The 21,086-nt window shown below is 35.9% G+C and overlaps 2 protein-coding genes across 8 annotated transcripts in view; one reads left to right on the top strand and one right to left on the bottom strand.

Annotated features, from left to right (window-relative positions):
- The window catches only part of SPATA1 (spermatogenesis associated 1), a 69,200-nt gene that overhangs the window by 18,535 nt on the left and 29,579 nt on the right, over positions 1 to 21,086 (bottom strand). For 4 of the 7 annotated variants that reach the window (XM_088791250.1, XM_088791249.1, XM_074335056.2 and 1 more), the window contains 2 exons: positions 18,774 to 18,861; positions 7,347 to 11,596 (listed from right to left, as the gene is read on the bottom strand). The exons of 1 other annotated variant lie outside the window; for it this stretch is intronic. In XM_088791250.1, coding sequence (XP_088647376.1) covers positions 11,568 to 11,596; positions 18,774 to 18,861 — 117 coding nt within the window. In that variant the 3' untranslated portion in view covers positions 7,347 to 11,567. Of the gene's footprint in view, positions 1 to 6,996; positions 7,034 to 7,346; positions 11,597 to 18,773; positions 18,862 to 21,086 lie in introns of those variants that run through there. 2 more of the 7 variants (XM_088791251.1, XM_074335057.2) reach the window with 2 other exon arrangements.
- On the top strand, positions 216 to 18,777 carry CTBS (chitobiase). The gene is made up of 7 exons (XM_074335059.2): positions 216 to 476; positions 3,374 to 3,512; positions 4,012 to 4,220; positions 11,445 to 11,616; positions 13,188 to 13,285; positions 13,633 to 13,794; positions 16,796 to 18,777. The coding sequence occupies exons 1-7, from the start codon at positions 360 to 362 to the stop codon at positions 16,985 to 16,987; spliced, it is 1,089 nt and encodes a 362-aa protein (XP_074191160.2). The 5' UTR covers positions 216 to 359; the 3' UTR covers positions 16,988 to 18,777.

Genomic DNA, 21,086 nt, shown 5'->3' with positions numbered 1-21,086 from the left:
TTCAGACTCCACAAGGATTGCACCAACTACCACAATAAGCCAAAGACAGGGACAGAGTGTTGGGGAGAGGGCATATAGACGGTACATATTATATTTACTTGGTCGTCTGTGAGGCGAAGCACTGGTCTGTAGGGGGCAGCACTCACAGCGGCCTTTCCACGTTCATCCACCCACACGCACCCCGCCCTGGCTACAGCCCAGACCCTCCCCGCCCCGCCCCTCCCGGCTCGTGGAGGGTCAGTCCCCGCCCGCTCTGGCCTGAGGATCCTGCTCGCACAGCCAGGTGATCCCGCGGCAAGTCCAGGCCTGCGCTCAGGCTCTGGCGCCTCCTCGCCCGCCCGCGGAGCAGCGCCCCTGGGATGGCCTCGCTGCTGCTACTGCCACTGCTGCTGATGCTGCCGCTCCCGGCTGGTGCCAACTGCCCGTGCCAGGATCCAGCGCTCTGCCAACCCATCCACCACCACCCCGACTTCGAGGTAAGCGCCTCTTGCCTGTCGCTCCGACTCTGGTCCTCTAGGCCCGAGAGAAGTTAGAGTAGAACCGAGCCTTAAAAAGAGGTGGTGTGGGTGCTGAAACCAACTTTCACCACTCGTGCGGGCTGTTCTGTTTCCGGATTGCTTCATCTTATAGATGAGGGAACTTGGGCTCAGAGAGGTTGACTAACTCCTCCCACGTCTCACAGTAAGTGTCTGCCTGCAAGAGGCAGTCAAGGATTCAAACCCAGGTCTGACTCCAAATACAAGCTGCTTTCATCACCCGCTGTGTCTCTGCAGTGCACTCTGTCTTACAAGCAAGGAGCTAGGATAACGAGTATTCCCTAAGCAGCAAGACCCATCGGTTTCCTAGAGAAGGATTCAGTTAGAAAGAATCTCAGCGCTCCAACGGAACACTGGAAGGCAGCAGGTTTCGCCTCCCTGGGCTTTGCTGTGCCCACCAGCTCTTTCCTGTAGGCACCTCAAAACCACGCAAGAAGGTGGTAAAAATGGGCCCATCAGTCCATTTTACTTCTATTCACCTAACGATTTATAAGGCCTCTAGTAACCTCAATTAAACTGTTTTGGAGGCAACATGAAAACTACCTGACTGCCTGGTTTGATGACTGTCACAGGAATTGGACATCAGGCAGGTCAAAAGGCTTAGTTAGTCCAAAGAGCAATTCTTTTGTAGTGACAGGGACAATTGCCAGTTCTCAATCTAGCAGATTAAGTTTCAGGCTGGGGCATTTAAATGCCCAGTAAAAAAAGTATATATACATTGCTTAGGAGATGAAGTAAAAGTGGTGATAGTGTTTATGGAGAACCTGCTGTGTAGAAACATAACATCTGTAAGACTTATTGTAGCACCAATACCTGTTAGTGGGTTAGGCAGTGTCTGTAGGCATTTGGAAAACCAATTATGCAAACGAGCAAAATTGTGTTCATTTGCATGTTCCTGGTAAATGGTCTTTTTCTCTAGTGACATTTTCTATACTTTTCAAACACAAGGACGAGATTCCGTAGCTCTTTTCCCTTATATTTTCAATTGGATCATCCAGATATTTTTCAGGATTTCTATTATATGACAAGCTCTCAGAATGTTTTAAAACTAATTTTAATTATCAGAATTAAAACAGGAGAAAGGTTCATGATGGAAATGTGACTCCAAAAACAGTGAACTGTTCAATTTCACATTTTGTACTTTTTATTGTATCAGTGGACTGTTGCTTAACAGAAATGAGTTATGCAGTAAATTGTGAAAAGAAAACGAAAGAAAAAACTCCCAAGATTGGAAAATTGAGAAATGTCCGGTTTCATTTTTATAGCTAGATCTCCCCACGAACCTTCCCCATCTATTCTACTCAGTGGCCCAATGATCTCCTTCCTTGTCTCTCTCCCTCCCCTCCTTGCCTTTCCTATTTCTCAAGGCAAATCTTAGTTTAGGCTCCATTCGTGCTTAAAATACTCTAATGGCTTCCCATTGACCTCAGGGTAAAATATAAAATTCTTGGTTGTCTAACAAAGCTTTGTTTGACCTAGCACCACCTACCTTACTAGTTTTATCCAAGTCCATGTACTTACAGTATTTTGTGCTTCAGCCACATTGACTTTCTTTTGTTTCCAGAAATTCAGAGTTCTCCTGAAGTAATTGAGACCTTTGCCGTTTTTCGTTCCCTCTGCTGAGAATGCTCTTTTTATCCATAGGTACCCCTCCTCCATTCTGCCCAGGTCAATTCCCCAGATTTCATCCTTCATTCTGTCCAGGTCATTACCTAGATTTCAGTCCTATCCTAAGTACATGGTCCTCAGGGAAGTTTTCCTGCCCAACCTTTATACGCTGTCATGGCCCCCCTGCATTCTGATGGAGCCCGGAATACTATTGTAATTAAATAATGAACCTGGTCTCTCTTTTTAACCTCTTTGTCACTAATGCCTAGCAATATACATTCCCTATACTTGAACGGAATTCAATAAGTATTTGCTGAAAAATTGACTTAACACCTTATTTGGAATAAATAAAAATGATCAGTTAGCCTTCTGTGCTTCTAAAATTTTCTGTGGGGAAAAATACTGAAGAAACAACATCAGCTTCGTTGGAATTTAACTTGAGTGCTATTCTAAAAAGTAAAGTTCACCAAAAATCATTCATAGAAATGCAGAATCTATGGCTCCACCTGCAGCAGCCAGAATCCTGAGTGTCACCAACCTCCTTCCTTTCTCTTGTCTCACTCATTCAGATAGTCACAAAGTCCTGTGAAATTTGCTCCACTGGGTCTTCCAGACCTGTTCATTTATCTCACCTGTCTCTGCTTCGCCCCAGCTTTGGCTGGGTCACCATCATCTCTTGCCTGGATTCTTCCAACAACATCCATAGTAGATATTCTGCCTCCAGTTTTAGCCTCTTCTGAATCCATTTCTACTTCAACTGAAGGGATTTGTCTCAAATGTATATAGAAATGCATACCTAAAATGCAAACATGCAACTTCTCCTTTAAAACCACTGGCTTCAGGATAAAATACTATTTTCAAAAGGGGATTTTCGAGGCCTTTTATGATTTAGCCCTGCCTTCCACTGTCTGCCTCACCCCTGCTGTCACAATCCACATTCTAGGCCTCAGCCCTACTCAGTATTCAGTTACACAACCACCGTCCTCTCTGCCTCGGGCCTTGGCACTTGCCACTGTTTCTTCCTAGCCTACCTTTCCCTACTTTCCAGGCTGGCTAATTTCTCCTGCTACCAATTATATGGCCCCCTACCCATATGTCTTATTCACTTTGTACTCTCCGTGCCCACCAGTGCCTGGCATTGGTTGATGTTTAATCGACGTTATTTTAGGTTTTCGGCTTGATATTCTGCTTGGTTTAAGTGATGGTACTTATTCCTGTTGTCCTGGCAGGTCTTTGTGTTTCACGTTGGTGACAAAACTTGGAAATCTTATGACTGGTCACAGATTACAACTGTGGCAGTCTTTGGAAAATATGACCCAGAACTTATGTGCTATGCTCATTCAAAAGGGGCCAGAGTGGTGCTAAAAGGTGAGTGGCAGTTTTTACCAGATGTGTCCAGACAATTGGTAAGTTTACTTGAATCATTTACTATCCTGACCATCCAAAAAATTCCCTTTTCACATCATCTGGTATATTTTTAACATTCGAAAATTAATGTTGGGGGCTTTTTAATTCATTTCACATATACAGATAGTGTTAAAAACAAATAAACCAGTGCATAGTTTTGAGGAAAATATGACTCCTAATTACCATAATGACCTTTAGGTTATTCTAATCCACAATTTCTGCTTCTAATTTGAGAATGATTTTACTAATTATTCATAGCGGTTATTTTGGAGATTTATAATGACTTTTTATTATTTTGGTATATTACTTCTCCCTTTGAAAAATTTCAATTGGCAGCTCAGTATTCCAAAATAAAGAGATGTTTTAAGGACGGTTTGCTCTCCTGGAATGGGTTTGGGAAGTAAATGTCACTAAATTGTGAAAATCCTGTATGTACAGAAGATGTATGTTTCTTCCCCAGGAGACGTGTCGGTAAAGGAGATCGTTGATCCTAGTTTCAGAGCATCCTGGATAGCTCAACAAGTGAACTTGTGCAAAACACAATACATGGATGGAATTAATATAGACATAGAGCAAGAAGTTAATCGTTCATCACCTGAATATCATGCACTAACTGCTTTAGTCAAAGAAACTACAGATTCTTTCCATCGTGAAATTGAGGGATCACAGGTAAAAATTCATTTGATATTTTTTGGAAAACCTGTAATATCCCTATCAAAATGTATTCGTGAAGGTACGATTAATAGAATCTCAGTTTTATAGTAATTGAGTGGGAAAAAAAATCAGCACTTAGTCCTAGAAAAGATTTCTGGAATTTCGGAGGTTATATTAAAAAGTTTTACAGATTTTTAGTGTGATAAATCTGTTGTCTATGGACATCAAGATACAACGTGGATTACCCCACCTTTTATGCTTACTTCAGGGTTAGGAGTATTTGATAGGGAAAGTATCCGCAAGAATCAGGAAGGGCTCAGCCGTCCAGGCCCTGCTTTCCTCAGTGCAGAGCAGGGATGGCTCTTGCTAAGAGAGGGGTAGTTCTGGGGAAGTGTCTCAGATGTTCCATAGACTCTGAATTACTTGTAAAGCCCCCAGGCCCACTAAGGTGCAAAGGACTAACTCCATAGAACTAGTCAGAACTATGACAAGGCAGGGTGCTTCCCCACTGCCAGTGGGAGAATGAGGAGAGCAGATCACAGCACCGGGCATCATGCCAGGCAGTATATGGGTAACAAAGGATACAGTGTCCCCAGATAAGTGATTCTCCATCCTGGCCAAGATACATGAAGGTAACAAGGAGTCTTAGAAAAGGTACACACACACACACACACACACACACACACACACACACACTCAGGAACACATTCCCAGAGATTATTATTCAGAAGGTTGGGGTAAGCCCAGAGTCCGTATTTTTTAAAAATTTCATCGGTGATTATGGTTAAGAACTACGAGGCTAGGAGATCCTGGACCAAATGGAGACATAGGAGGCTCCTGAATTTCCCTCCTCCCATGGACGCACAGAATGTACAGCTACAAATGGAGCAACTTCTTTAGAGTGAAATCCAGAATCCAGCTGACTGACTCCTACACGTCAGATGACTAAGAAAATGACCACATCGCAATTAGTGGGAAATGTTTAGACATACTTTCCCAAGAAACCTCACACCTGACATAGCACCGTATGATCAGGGGGGCACCTCCAACTCCCAGCGTCTCCTTGAGGGGCACATTTAGTGCCCCAACTTTTAAGGCTCCCACATGAGGGATGGGCCACCAAAACACCCAGCTCTGAAAGCCAATAGGACTTGCCTTCATGAGGCTCACAGGACTGTAGCAAACAAAGAAGAGGCTCCCAGGGTACTTGAGCACCAACACTGGATAGCCCCCCAGGGCTTAGCTCACGAAGTGCAGGCAGAGGCACGCAGCTCCAAGTCTTCTTCTGGAAGTGTTTGACCTCGTACTTCCCAAGCTGCTGCCTGAGCTTCTAGCTTCTAATTAGCACAGATCTAGGTAGTGACTGTGATCCTCCCCAGGCCTCAGAAGAGCCAGCAGTGGGCTGGCTAAGAAAATGACCACATCGAAATCCAGGTCACCACTATCTCCCTGAAAGGAACATGTCCACACATATAGCATCCCAACCTTATGGCTGCCATTCAAGGGACAGGCCCCTAAATCACCCAGCTCTCATAGCCAGCAAGCTTTGCATGCATGAGTCCCATAGGATTACAGCAAACAAAGAAGCAGTTTTTAAATGGGGTAAGAACCCCCAAGGTTATACACTTAGGGTCCACCCAGAGGGAGCAAGAAGAAGCATCCATCTCCGGGAAGGGGTTCAACTGCACACTTTCCCAGCAGCCGAAGGGTTTACCTTCTAATCAGCCTGCATCTTGGTTCTCACTGGGATTCTCCCCTGGGGGACACTGGTGGGTCTTGGAGCACCCTCGCCTACTGGGAGTGAGAAGAACAAAGACAGCAACTTGGACAATCACCAAGGTTTGAGAGAGACCCAGGAGCTCACGCCAGACTGATGACAAGTTTCATCTCTTACATAAGACTAGTTTTTCAAGATTGGAAGAGGTAGCTGTTTATCTAATGTACAGAAGTAAACACAGAGGGTCAAGGAAAATGAAGAAACAAAGGGATATGTTTCCAAACAAAAGAATAAGATAAACCAGTAGGAAAAGACTTTAATGAAAATCAAATAAGTGATTTACTCAATAGTGATTTCAAAATAAAGTCATAAAGTGCCTCACCGAGGTCAGCAGAGAAATGCGTGAACAAAATGAGAATTTCAACAAAGAGTTAGAAAATATTAAAGTACTCAACAGAAATCATAGAAATGAAGAATAACAATAAGAAAACTGAAAAATTCAACAGAGGGATTCAACACCAGACTATAGCAGAAGGAACGATCAGCAAATTCAAAGGCAGTGGATTTCATCTAATCATAGCAGTAAAAAGGAAAGGGAATGAAAATGTGAAGGTAGCCTCAGGGACATATGAGACACATCACATGGACAAATATGTTTTAAAGGATTCCCAAAAAAGAAGAGAGAGGGAAAGGGGCAGAAAGTTTATTCAAAGAAGTAAGGCTGGAAACTTCCCTAACCGGGGGAAAAAAATAAACATCCAGATTCAGGAAGTCCTGAGAGACCTATACCAAGACGCATTATAATTAAATCGTCAAAAGCTAAAGACAAAGAAAGAATCTTAAAATCAGCAAGTGAAAAGCAACTTATGTACAAAGGAACCCCCTCATAAGACAAGCAGTGGATTTTTCAGCATAAACCTTGCAGGCCAGAAGGGAGTGGATTGAGATCTTCCAAGTTCTAAAAGAAAGACATGGCCAAGCAAGAACACTCCTACCTGATAAAACTGTCTTTCAGTGTTGAAGGAGAGAGAATTTTCCAGACAAACAAAAGTGGAATGAGTTCATCAGCACTAGACCAGCTTACAAGTAATGTTAAAGGGATTTCTTCAAGCTGAAATAAAAGGATGCTAATTAGTAACATAAAAACGTATGAAAGTATACACATCATGGGTAAAGGTAAATATAAAGTTAAATATATATTCAGAATATTATAATAGTTGTGGGTAAGTCACCTATAACTCTTGCATAAAGGTTAAAAGACAAAAGTATTATAAATAACTAGAACTACAATAACTTGTTAACAGATACATTACTTAAAAAAGATGTATATTGTGACACCAAAACCATAAAATGTGGGAGGATAAATAAATGTAGAGATTTTGTATGCATTTTAAGTTGTTATCAACCTAAAATAGACTGTATAAGATTTTTTCAAAATTAAAAATTTTTTTATTGATGCACAATTGACATATAACATTTATATTAGTTATATGTATTAGTTATAAATTGTTTAAGTTATGACATCATTTGATATTTGTATATATTGTGAAATTATCATCTGGTAAGTCTAGTTAATATCCATCACCATATATAGTTACAAAAAATTTTTTTTTTTATGTAAGCCTTATGATAACCACAAAACAAAACCTGTAACAGATACACAAAGGATAAAGGAAAAGAAAGCATGTATGTCATTACAGGAAATCATCAAATCACAAAGGAAGGGAGGAAGAAAACAAAGGAAAAAAGGAATTACAAAACAGCCAAAAAACAATTAGCAAAACGGCCATGGTAAATTGCTATCAAATACTACAATCAATAATTGCTTTATTAATAATTATTTAAATGTGAATCGATGAAATTCTGTAATCAGGAGACATAGAGTGGCTGAATGGATAAATAAAAATAAGATCCAATTATACGCTGCCTGTAAGAGATTCACTTCAGCTTTAAGGACACATAAAGACTCAAATAAAGGGATTGAAAAACAAATTCCATGCAAATGGAAACCCAAAGAAAGCAGGGATGGCTGTATTTATATCAGGTAAAATAGACTTCAGGTCAAAAATTGTAACGAGACAAAAAAGTCATTATATAATTATTAAAGGGTCCAGTCATCAGGAGGATATGACAATTATAAACATTTATGCTCCCAACATCAAAGCACCCAAACATATTAGGTAAATGCTAACATAACTGAAGACAGAAATACAATAATAGCTGGGGACTTCAGTACTCCACTTTCAACTATGGATACATCATGCAGACAGATAATTAATAGGAGAGCATCAGTAAGGAAACTGCATGTAGATCAATGGGACCTAACAGACATTCATAAAACATTTCATTCAACAGTAGTAGAATACACATCCTTCTCAAGCATACATGGCACATTTTCCAGGATACAGCGTATGTTAGATTACAAAATAAGTCTTAGTTAATTTAAGAAGATTGAAATCACATCAAGCATCTTTTCTGACTATAGTGGTGTGAAATTAGCAATCAATTATAAGAACGAAATCCTGTCATTTATGATTATATGGATAACTTGGAGGGCATGAGGCTCTGTGAATCCAGACAGGTAAAGGCAGATATTGCACAGCATTCTCTATGTATGGATTAAAAAAAAAAAAAAATTCTAGCTCAAAGAAACAGAGAGTAGGTGGTTACCAGAGGCTGGGGGAAATGGGGAGAGGCTGTTACAGGGTATAAACTTTCTGTTGTAAGATGACTAAGGTCTGAGAGTTTATATAACATAGTGATTATAGTTTATAATACCGTATTCTATAATTGAAATTTCTTAATAAAGTAAAACTTAAGTATTACAAAAAATGTAAATATGTACGGTGATAGATGTGTTAATTTACTCAATGATGGGAATTCTTTCACAATATGTATACATATCATCATCAAATTGTATACTTTAAATGTATAATAATTTTATTTGTCATTATACCTCAATAAAACTAAAAAGACCCTACTAGGCTAGACAGTGATTTCTATTTAAGAGAGGCACCAGCTCCTTGATGTCTATAAAATGTTTAAAAATTGTTTAAAGTGAATGAATGCTACCTGCCTTTCAAATATTTAAAATCTAGTTAAGTAGGAAATACATATATATGTAAAATATATAAATAGTATTAACCAGGGAGTGCTTGTAAAAAATATCCCCGTGATTGATTCAGTAAGTCTGGGAGAGAGCCTAGGAACTGTGCTTTTGTCAAGTTGTGCTAGCTGATTCTGGTACAGTCAACATGAATTTGAGAATCATTGGGAAAATAATAAATGATAGGATTAATATCTCTGTGACTTTATGCAAGTAGGGAAGTTTTTGTCAGTGTGGAATTCAGCTTTTCAGATGAGTACAATTTAGATCAAGAAAAGCAAATACCTGGTAGGCAGGTTACCAAACTCCTCTCATCACATAGCTTGGTCTCAAAATCTTTTTCCTCATTCTCTAGATTGCTGTTATTAATGGATTAGAATTAGTGTGGGAAATAACCTACTCGTATTTGCTAGTACTGATTAAACTATAGTGAAAAGGTAAGGAGGAAGAGATTGAGCAAAGACTCTGCAGTAGGAATATCTATTTCCATGTTTGAGGGGCAAGCAGACAAATTTGGGCTACTATGTCAAGTTCACGTTACGTAGGTAAATTAGTGGGAAGCACAGTTGCCAAGATAGGCCAGATTGTGGAAGATCCAGAATATCAGAATGAAGAATATGCATTTTATTCTGTAAGTAACAAGTTACATGTGTACAAAGTGGAAAGAATATTGTATAGTAGTTTGTAAAATAATCTAGAGGAGAAAGGGAGACTAAGGACTAAGGAAAGTAAGGACTAATCTCGTAAAACAATACCGGGTTTTGTGGTTTGGATTGGGATGATGGCATAACCCTAACACTCAGCAAGTGTTCAGTAAATGTTTATTGAATTAATTAGTTAGTAGAAAGGAAGGGCTAACCAATTGTGATAAGCCACCCAAAGGAAAATGTGAGATTAGTGATGGTGTGTAGGGAAAAGAAGTCAGAAAATGGCCCAAAGGTTCTTGAACTGGTTGCCAGAAAATAAATGACTGAAAAAGACTCTGGAAGGAGAAATGTATTTTGGAGAAAAGATAATTTAAGATTACAGAATTGTGGTCAGAGAATTAAAGAGCTAGAAACGCTCTTGAGTTCTTTCTACATCCTCATTTTTATAGGTAGGAACACACATTCAGATGTTTTATGTTACATAGATTTAGTTATAACAGAGCCAAGATTAGAAACAAAGTCTTGATTTCTTGTCTGAAATATTAATATTGCCTTCTCAGAAATATGAGATGAACTATGAAATGAGGTGAAAATAACTCTTAATACTCAGGAGATAGATAAGGGCTAACAAAATGGATTTGAAACTTACCAGCTTGTTAGTTTCTCCTTTATGACAGTATATATGGCTCCATTTTGTAATAGGAGGTTGTGATAAAATGAGGTCCATATGTAAATATTTCACTTTATAAACTATTTTGCTGGAGAACTATTAAGGAAAGCTTACGCTTGTAAAGCAGAGCTTCCTTTAGTGCTAATACTCAGAGAATTATAGAGAGAACTTTGAGAAAGTCCTAAAAAGAATAGCATAAACTTGCCAAAGTGTAAAAATTTTAACTGAAGTATCAATTGTTTGTAATAATTAATCAATGGGTTTATTGAGAGCCAAATTATGAAAAAAAATTTTTAATGAAGCGTTAGAACATTTACACACATATAAAATAAGACTGATTAATATTTGGTTAAGGCAATAAATATCTTAAAAGCAAAAAATATCTTGTGGCAGACTGGCTCACCATTCAAAATAATAGAATGTATCACTCAAATTTTATTGGAATAGTTCCATAAAATAAGACCATTTAAGTGATTTGTTCAACATTTCGAGTTGACTATCTACACATGTAGCTATAAAACACCACTGTAAGGTTGGACTGAAACTAACTTATGATGTAGTTATAAATCAGGGGCTCAATCTTCCCACACAGGCCAGTCAGCTTGTGCCAACAAACGTCCACTTTAGCCAGTATATTTTTAAAAACTGTTGTATTTGAATTCTTCTAGTGTGCTTTTACTTCCCAGTTGCTTACAGGCCTCATCCTACCCTACTGTCATTACACCTGTTTCTTTCCATCAGCTGAGTTACCAGTCAAGCCTCTGAAGATATTTGAGTTTAAAAATCCTCTTCTACACAGCACTCTGGCTCCTGGTCACTGTATATGTCCCAATATGTTGGGTCCAAATATAGGTCCATTGTCCAATATATGTCTAAATCATTGTCCAAGTATATGTCTGGGTCAGTCCTGTTGGCTAAAAATATATTTCTTAGAACTGTTCTAGTTTTAGTTCTCTGTGTTCAAATTCTACATTTATATATGTAAGCAGTTCTGTTTTCTTGGGTAGTATGAGGCAAGAACATATATATTCAACAAAATATCTGATATAATAATGCATATTTGACCATGTCACGTAAAACTGCATGCGTTTCTCCACAGGTAACATTTGATGTAGCTTGGTCTCCAAAGTGCATAGACAGAAGGTGCTATAATTATACTGGAATTGCAGACGCTTGTGACTTTCTCTTTGTCATGTCTTATGATGAACAAAGTCAGGTCTGGTCAGAATGTATTGCAGCAGCCAATGCTCCCTATAATCAGACATTAACTGGTAAGAATACACCAAAATGATCATTAGTAATATTAATCCCATAACCTCAGACATTAATATATCTTTTAGTATTGCTAAGTCATTTGTATACCTCTTCCATTTGTAACGCTTTCTTGAAACATATGAAAAGCAATTAATTTAGAGACCTTTAAAGTTTACAAAAAGTTTTAAAGTTTTCACTTAATTCTTCTAAAAATCATGTGGGACAAGTATGTTATTACCAACCATCTATTTTTGATGAGATGAGGGTGTTAAGTTCTCCTGATTGCACAGCTATTAAATATTATATAATTGGGACTCAAGCATGTGTTTATCCTCAAGTCAACTCTCTTCTCTCAAAATTACAAGAAGAAGATATTTGTTTATCTAGAATTTGACAGGATATTTTTGTTGAAATAACCAATGATAAATAATTTAAAAGCAAAGATAGTTTGATGTATTTTCTATACATGATAGGATGGCTTTATCTTATTTGGCATTTATATTAGTACCCAAGCTATATTAAAAATGATATCATTAGAATTACAGGTACTTCTGATCCGTCATTCATATGAGTTGGACTTTGCATTATCCTTCCCACAGTTTGGACTGGTTTGTAGCACATCAGCTAATTAAATAAAAGGTTGCTTGCTATCTTTTGCACTCAAGTGAAATTTTCTGGGGTAGCTGGCATTGACTTAAGTGTTGATTGGTTAATAAATAAAAAATCTTTTCTTTTTCATATAGAGGTGAAATCTTAGGACCTGGCCTCATTTTATCGTGTCATAATTGTTTGGACAGAATAGTCTCATCACAAGCACATACTATGAAAAATTTGAAAAAACAATTTAATTCTGTAACAGTTAAAAAGTAATTATTTAATATAGTGTTCCCAAATACCTCACCCCTCTCTTGGATATTTAAGTACACAATGACTTTAAAGGCTCTGAAAAGTAGCAAATTTACTTCTCAACATTCTAGATTGTCTTGGAACTTCTCTTGGGAGGAAAACATTTTGTAGCACTGGGCAAGAAAGGAATTGATAGTTCTAGAAATCTGTTCATTTTCTTCTCTGTTTCCTATAACTACAGATTATGTAGTACAGAGTATCTTATCCCTAGGTGTAATTCTTCCTTACAGGATATTTGTAAAACATGAAACACTTGTGCTTTCTGTAAGAAATTCTGAGGTCATCCCAGACAGAAAGTTTCAAGACTTACAGAACTTTTTTGAAAATTTAAAATCCAGAATATGAAATATATCATGTCTTAGCAGTTAATAGACATAATGAGCATGCCTTTCTGAAATGTGCCATTCTTCCCAGAATTAAATTTTGTAACTTTTGCATCAGGTTAATCTTAATTGTTTTGAATGCTTTTATTAGTCCAAAGAAATGGTTTAGAAAGTGATTTAGAATTTAAAGTTTTTAAAGATGACTTTTATAATCACATTAGAGAAACACTGCGTTACTATTTTGCATAAACATACTATGTTTACAAACTTAGATTCTGAGTGGTTGCATAGCCTGAATAAACACATTAGTACACATAGGAAGAGAAAAAAATATGCTTTTTCTGTCTGTCTTTGATTAGCATATGATGACTACATCAAGATGGGCATTAACCCTAAGAAACTTGTAATGGGTGTTCCCTGGTACGGTTATGATTATACCTGCCTGACTTTATCGGAGGTAAGAACAGCTCATTTCTTGTGATTTTTTTTCTCTTTCTTTTGCTTTTTTAGAACTTGTGTTTTTCATATATATAAATTTCTCTCTATATAGAATATGTAAACTTTAGAATTTCTGAAATACAGTTTTAGACTAAAACGTAGAGAGGTTATTATTGTTTAATCCCATGAAAGTTTCTGAATGTTATATATTTCATTTAATAATAAAATTTAATTTTTATACTGTATAGTCAGGATATCTATTTACAGTATATATTTTTAATAAATAGTTTTGACTATATTTTCTGATTTATCTTTTAACATATTCTTAGTTGATAACCTATAACAAGAACATTTTTGCATTTCTAGGATCATGTTTGTACCATTGCAAAAGTCCCTTTCCGGGGGGCTCCTTGTAGTGATGCAGCAGGACGTCAGGTGCCCTATAAGATGATTATGAAGCAAGTAAACAGTTCTATTTCTGGAATCCAGTGGGATGAAGGTCAAAAGGCTCCTTATTATAACTATAAAGTAAGACTTCTCATAAGTTATGAACATTTATTTCTATAAGTTTTCATAATCGAATATTTTCATAATTACATATTAGTTATGGAGAATTTCTACTAGTTTTCTTTTAGGGTATAGTATACAAACTTCTGTTTACATGAGTAAACCTGCCTTTCATTTGTGTAATCAGTAATCTTTCTTACTTCCCTGGTGGGCAACTCAAGTTATGCTCATAGTGGAACTGCTCTGCATAGGCCACTTGTTACTATAAATGACATCATAAAAACACGCATTTCACAAACAGGATTTCCTTAATACTTGACAAACATGTATGACGACTGTGGCTTCTAAAAGAGCTTTGGGCCAAAACTGGTTGCCAGCTCTGACAGCCTCCATTTCAAAGTAGATAAAGACTCTGATGAGGCTCTTATTAGAGAGGAATGAGGCTGAGGACAAGAGATGTGCCATTGTGGATTGTACAATGGAAAATGGCATCGTTTCAAAATTATTTCATAATTTGGTCAAACGACGTGACATTAGACAAATTACAAACAATGTTAAAATTGGAGACTGAAACATTACAGACTTGAATAAATGGAGTGAATGAATGATTAGCATTTCTGTCCGTTACTGTTTGATAAATAGGAATTGCAATACCAAAGAGCCAAAGAAAAGTTGTATTTTTCATAATTTACCTTTAGCATAATAAAAACTTTTCCACATCTCGAAAACCTAAATACAGACCATCTTTGTATTGACTTTCGATTATGTTACTGTATAAATATCTCTAAGATAATATGCTGTAAGTTAATTCCTGTGAATTTGTATTTTTAACTAATGGTCTAGTACTTTTTTAAAAAATGACTGCAAATGTACACATTTAATAAATTATAATTGATATACATCTATATATGCCTGTATATGAATTATATAAGAAGCTTTACTGTAGAGTTTTCTTCTTAACTTTAGAATCTAAAGTATATACTTATTTATTAAGCTACAGCATACTGTAACCTTATCTTTGCCCAAAAGTATTTATAGAACTCAGTCCTGGGAACTGTTAGTATTACACACATAGACACACAGAAATATACACACATATACCATGGCCAAATATTTTGAAAACAATGCAGAGATACTGTATGTCCTTCTTAGAGATTTATAATGTACAACATTATATTAAAGAATTTGAAAAGTGATGTACTACATAAACCATTTAATTGTTTAACATAGAACCTTGTTTCCCAGCCCTCTTAGAAACATGTATGAGGAAGAGTGTTTCATGGATATCAATTTGGTAAAGACTGTATGTAACCATTTATAGTTTAGAAATTAATATTTCTTAGTATTTTTTTCCTTAATGAATAAGAAGACACCTTCTTTAAGATGTTATAATTCAGGAAACATTTTGATCGGCCTTCAAGGCCATTCATTCAATGGCACTTTAGACGATAATCTAGTTATAACTCTTTTGTTCCTCTTTTATTCATTGTGAAATTCTTAGCCACTAAAATCAAGTTTCTGCTGTGATTGAAGAGACTCATTCTGCCTTCTTATGCTGTCTTGGCAATAGCAACTTCATCTTGAACTTGATATTCTTGAAGGCATCTATGCCTTCACCGTGTGTGTATCTATCTTATTTATACTCAGTGATGCATCCTTTGATCATTCACTGTTTTGAGACATTTGAAATTTCTTACCAGTATCAAAAGGCTCAAAGTACTAGCTAATACGATGGCAAGCAACATTGAAAAGTACATGTATTTGGGTTTGCTCCCAAATCCTCAAAAATAAATATTTCTATATTTAGGTGCAAGTTCTACCAGTTGCCTTGTAATAGTGAATCACAATTATTACTAGAGCATGCATGGCTTTTTCTAGTTCTAAGTATTATTTTAAAGAACGGAATATAAGATGTAGTATAAGACATGCTTGTATGTAATGAGTTTACTAAAATATGCCACAGTTTATTCATTTACCCAGTGACTATTGCCCTTCAAAGTCGTCATTTCAGGAGACTATTCTAATTCCAGTGGTGCTACCATGCAAACAATGTTACTGGTATTTGTTGAGAACAAAAACTTTCGCAGATGTATATAAAACGGAGTAATTATTTTTAATTAATTACAGGTCATTCTATTTTTTGCGTCCTATTTTTTTCCCTTCTCTATTTGCCTAGATTTGCTCCTTTCCTCCTTCCTTTCTTCCTTATCTCATAACTTCTATACCTTCTAAGAGAGGCTGTGTTATTACTAGATGGAGGCAGGTGTTGTTTGGGAAAAGGACTTTATAGGTGGAAGGTGAGCTGAAGACCATTTTCTAGTTCATGGTTCTTCATCAGCTGTGAGCTTAAGGCACCATGGAGTCCAGACCTGACAGGCTCTAGAATCAATACTGTAAGACCAAGAAAAGGAGTTAATTTCCTCGTCTCTTGCCATTACCTTTTGATTTAACTGTTTTGTCATTAACAAAAGCATCTGTTGAGCTCCTAACCAAGCATATTTCCAGGAACTGTAGGGACTACAAAAAAGTGTATAAGCTGGCATCACAGGACCAGAGCAGTGGTCCTCCTTAACCGTGGTGCACATCAGAATTACCTACGAGAACATAAAACGCAAAACAAACGTGTTCTAGCACTGACCCTGGAAGGTTCTGATTCAGTAGGTTCCGTGTGGTATGGGTCCCGGGAATCTGTATTTGTTAAAAGCTCCACAAGTGACTCAGATGTACATCTTGGTTGATAATCATCAGACCAGAGAAGGAAGGACTCTTAGGGCATGAGAAGGGCCTTAAATGAAATATGTTAGGAGGTTCATTTGTGTAATCTCTGCTGTTGTAAAAGTGCCACAAGTGATGATATCTAGCAAGCATCACATGTAGAACCATGGAATCCTAGAGCTGGAAAGTATTGTGCCCTAAAATTTTATGATTTCATTGTATCCTTTTTGAATCATTAGATTTAAGAAATGTGTTTCCGTCTTATTGTACTAATACTTAAAATTTCCAATTTCATTTATTCATATAGGATGCTGCTGGCCGTATCCATCAAGTGTGGTATGATAACCCGCAGAGCATTTCTTTAAAGGCAGCGTATACACAAACGCGTGGCTTACGCGGCATTGGCATGTGGCATGCAAACTGTCTCGACTACTCTGGAGATGCTGTAGCCAAACAGCAATCTGAAGAAATGTGGAAAGCCTTAAAACCAACTATATAAACAGGAACATCTTTTGTTAAACAATTAAGATTTAGAATATTATCTGTATAAACAGAGCTAGTTTCAAAGAAATAAAAAATGTACACATTTTTTCTTGTTGCTATATATTGTAGTTATTAGTGTACTCAAAAACAAATATATTCTTTGTTTGTTTTTTAAATTTGAAATATATATACATGTATGTTCAGTGTCCAGAAACATAAAATAAATACGTCAACTTATCATATTAAATATTCCTCTATGTATTTAAATAGTATATGTTTTTAATATGTATTTTAATCAAGTAGGAACAATTGCTTTGAGAATTTTAGTATGCTAAATTTTTCCCAATGATACTAAAATATAGGCTTAAAAATCAATCCTAATTTTTAAAATATGCAAATTTGAAGTCGTATGTTTGCCTAGAATAGATTTTTTAAAACCTAGTCATTGAGAATCAGTTGTTCTGCAATTTTTTTTTTTTGGGGTGGGGGGTGTAAATCTGAATTTAAAACCTGCCATTTAAGTGTATCCTTTTTAGGTTAGTTGAACTCCTGAAATAATTTTATGCTCCCTGATTCTGTATAGTACTCACATTCTCTTGAATTAAACTCACTTAACTCTGAAGAGAATTAAAAAAAAGAATATAAGGATTAAAATACTCACAAAATACAAAAAGTCAAATTGGTACTATTTGGAATTAGTAGGTTAGAGCTACCTAATATTTTCCAGCTATATTATTTTTCATCAGGTTATATCTGACATTTACTTAAAACAGGAAAAGCTTGCTGCTGAACCTGATTCTATCCATGATCATTTACTCTTCCATTATTCATATTCCTTTACTTACGGACATCTATGCTTTATTTCTTGGCTAGTTTTTTTTCATAGTTAAATTTTTTTTTATATGTCTGCATTTTACTTTTAACTATTTAAAGACATTGGTTTCTCAAGTAGTTGCTTTCTAAAACTTTAAGACATTTTTGTGCAAAGAACTTTTCTAAATGTACAGAGGTCTCTATTTTCTTTCTCAAGGCAATTTAGAAGAACACTGTGTTGTACTTACATTTTTCCCTATAAATTCTTAGATTAAAAGATTGCATCCTTGAAGTCTGGAGTTACATAAATTCTGCCTTCCCTGCACATTTTTTCCCCTCCAAATTTAAAGAAATGATGATTCAGTCATTTTTTTATGAGAATATTTCATTTCATACTTACACAATTATTTACGGCATTGTGGAACCAACCATTTTCTATACATTTGCTGAATTTCTAATGTCTTTGTATTTCCAAAATAAATTACTAAAAATATTTAACTTCTTAGACACTAAATTCTATCATAGCTCTAGATGCAAGTTCAATATCCCTATTGTTTTATATTTCCAGATTGTTTTAATTAAAATACAATGAATAAATTAAACTGTCTCTATTTACATGCAATATGTGAATATTTACTAAATGATATGGTTTTTTAATGATTAAAATTTATAGTCATATTTACAGCTATTTTATAGTCAATTGTACAGTTATTAAATTTTAAGACTATTTCAAAATGAAAAGTATGAAATATAGTACTGTCACTATATGTAACAGATTTGAAACCATTAAAAATAACCAAATACCTACTACCATTTTGCTTTTATATATCTAGCATTTCCTGAAACCCTTTGTAATACATACATGGAAAGTGAAAAGATGTAAACCTAATGATTTACATGAAACATTGCCAAGGAGAACAAAGGTTAAACAAATCTGTTTCAAATAAATATTTAATTTTCAGAGAAATAAAAATTTTAAATTAACATACCTAATTGAGGCTGTAAAGACAAATTCATTTTATTTTGTGCCAGTTCAGCTTTCAATGTGCGTACTTCTGAAATTGCTTGCTTTCTCATCTATAAAAGAATTACCTTTCAAAAATGAATTTCATTTCACCCCTTTAAAATTAAGTAATTGTCATGTAAACAAAGGTTTTTTGTTTTGTTTTTAACTGCTTTTACTGTATTCTCTCATTTCCTTTCAGTGCCTTCACTCCCACTGATTATGGTAAATATATAGGTCAAAAGTCATGTTGAATAAGCATGCTTCTTTACTGCCAGATAAGCTATTAAATAATTTCATTTATTAGTATACAGTCATAATACAATTAAATTGTTGTAAAAAGCCAGAGAGGAAAAAAAAGAAATCTTTTGCTCAAGCTTCAAAATCTGCTGTTTTCAAGTGTAAAGAAATAGTAAAAAAAAAAAAAATCCCATATCCCAAAAAACAAACTTGTAAAAATCCTTAATTCCCAGCCCTTAGAAACTGAACAGGTACTCTAGTAATACAACAGTGTTATTCTGAGAAAAAAAAAAAAAAAAGTGTTATTTGGCGGCAAGCACTCTTCTAAGTGGATTAACCTCTTTGATTCTTTCGAATATTTTATTGAGGCAGATACTATTACTTATCTCCATTTTACAGCTGAGATAACTGAGATGCCTAGAAGTTCAGTAACTCGCTCCAGATATAAAACTAGTAAATGGCATAACCAGAATGCAAACTCAAATCATCTGGTGCCAGAATCCTTACCATTCCATGTATTGTCTGTGGACCAGAAGCATTCGCAGCACCTGGGAGCTTCTTAGGAATGAAAAATCTCAGGCTTCACCCCAGACCTACTGACTCAGATCCTGCTAACTTCCAAAGAATCCCCACGTGATTTCACATTAAACTTACAGAAGCACTGAAGCACTGCTTATGCTATACTAACTTGAATATGGTTGCAAAACACTCAGGCTAGGTTTTCTGCCCCCTAGTTCTGAATCTTATAGGTAAGTTTTGGGTAAATTATTCGGGAAATCAGTAATACATACTATGTGCCAATTCGGCATTATGGTTAAAAGTAGGATTCTTTTCCCCCAGTCTAAAAACTTTCCCCCAAGCTGAGAACTTGGTTCTCTTTTTCTCACTAGTCTCTCCTGTTTTTGTACTAATTATTCTAATATGGGTCCAAACAATTCATAAGTGATATTTATAAGGTTAAAATGTACAAAGATGGTAAGATGTAATGTGCATGCTTTCCAGAAGAGCAGAACATTGCAAGAGTCATAACTGAAGGCGATGGGGGTATTTCTATTACTCCCTTTTTCCCACCCAACTATATACTTAAGTACACACATTTCCCATTGGCTTTCTGTTCATTTTTTGTATACACACTTTTCATTCATCAAATGAGTAATTTTTTTGAGTGCATACTGTATAACAATGCTAAATATTCACATTTTGTTAAAATTTGTTCTTTGCCCTTTTCCTTTTCTATATTTTAAGCTTATCAGTGCGTAGAATTTAGCCAGGGCTCAGCCTTGAGAATGCTGCTAGGGAAAAGAATCTGGAACTGTGCTGTGCAAAAGAGTAGCCAATAACCACATGGAGCTATTTAAATTTAAATTAACTACAATTTAAAATTCAGTTCCTTAGTCACCCAGCAAGCTACATTTCAGGTGCTCAATATCCTTATTTGGCTAGTGGCTGCTATATGGGACAGAGCAGGTATGAAACATTTCAGTCATCACTGAAAGTTCTCTTGGACAGTGCTGATTCCAGAAAAGGGTCATTATTATGCGTCATAAGGCTATTTCTGATAAAGAGGTGAATTGAGAGCATTCAAATACACACACACACACACATATATATGTATGTATATATATATACACATATATACATACATATATATATACACACACACACAATGCGCATATATATATATATATATATATATGAAAATAATCAGAGAGAATGAGATAATCACCCAAGAATGGGGAAAAAATTCAGTGGGAGCTCAGAAAGCTCAGTGGTTGTCAGACATATTTACAAATGACTTCAATACATGAAAACCACTTCTTTAAATACTTTATGGACACTTTATACTGATTCACAGGGTCCTTTTCTTTTAATTTTTACCGGAATTTTCCTAAATTTTACTTTGGACTTGTTATAACATGCATCTTTTCACGATTTACTTGTTGTTATTGAATTTTTTTTTCACTTGTGCTCTTTGTTGTTAAGGGAACAATTTTAAGACAGTCAATCCTTACTACCTTTATGCTATTGACACCCAAAGTTAAAACACCAAAATATTCTA

The sequence above is a fragment of the Rhinolophus sinicus genome, chromosome 14, assembly GCF_057876585.1.
Source record: "Rhinolophus sinicus isolate RSI-liver-muscle chromosome 14, RSI-T2T, whole genome shotgun sequence".
Lineage (NCBI taxonomy): Eukaryota > Metazoa > Chordata > Mammalia > Chiroptera > Rhinolophidae > Rhinolophus > Rhinolophus sinicus.
The sequence above is the reverse complement of the archived record's forward strand: the minus strand, read 5'-3'. Positions and strand labels throughout refer to the sequence as shown.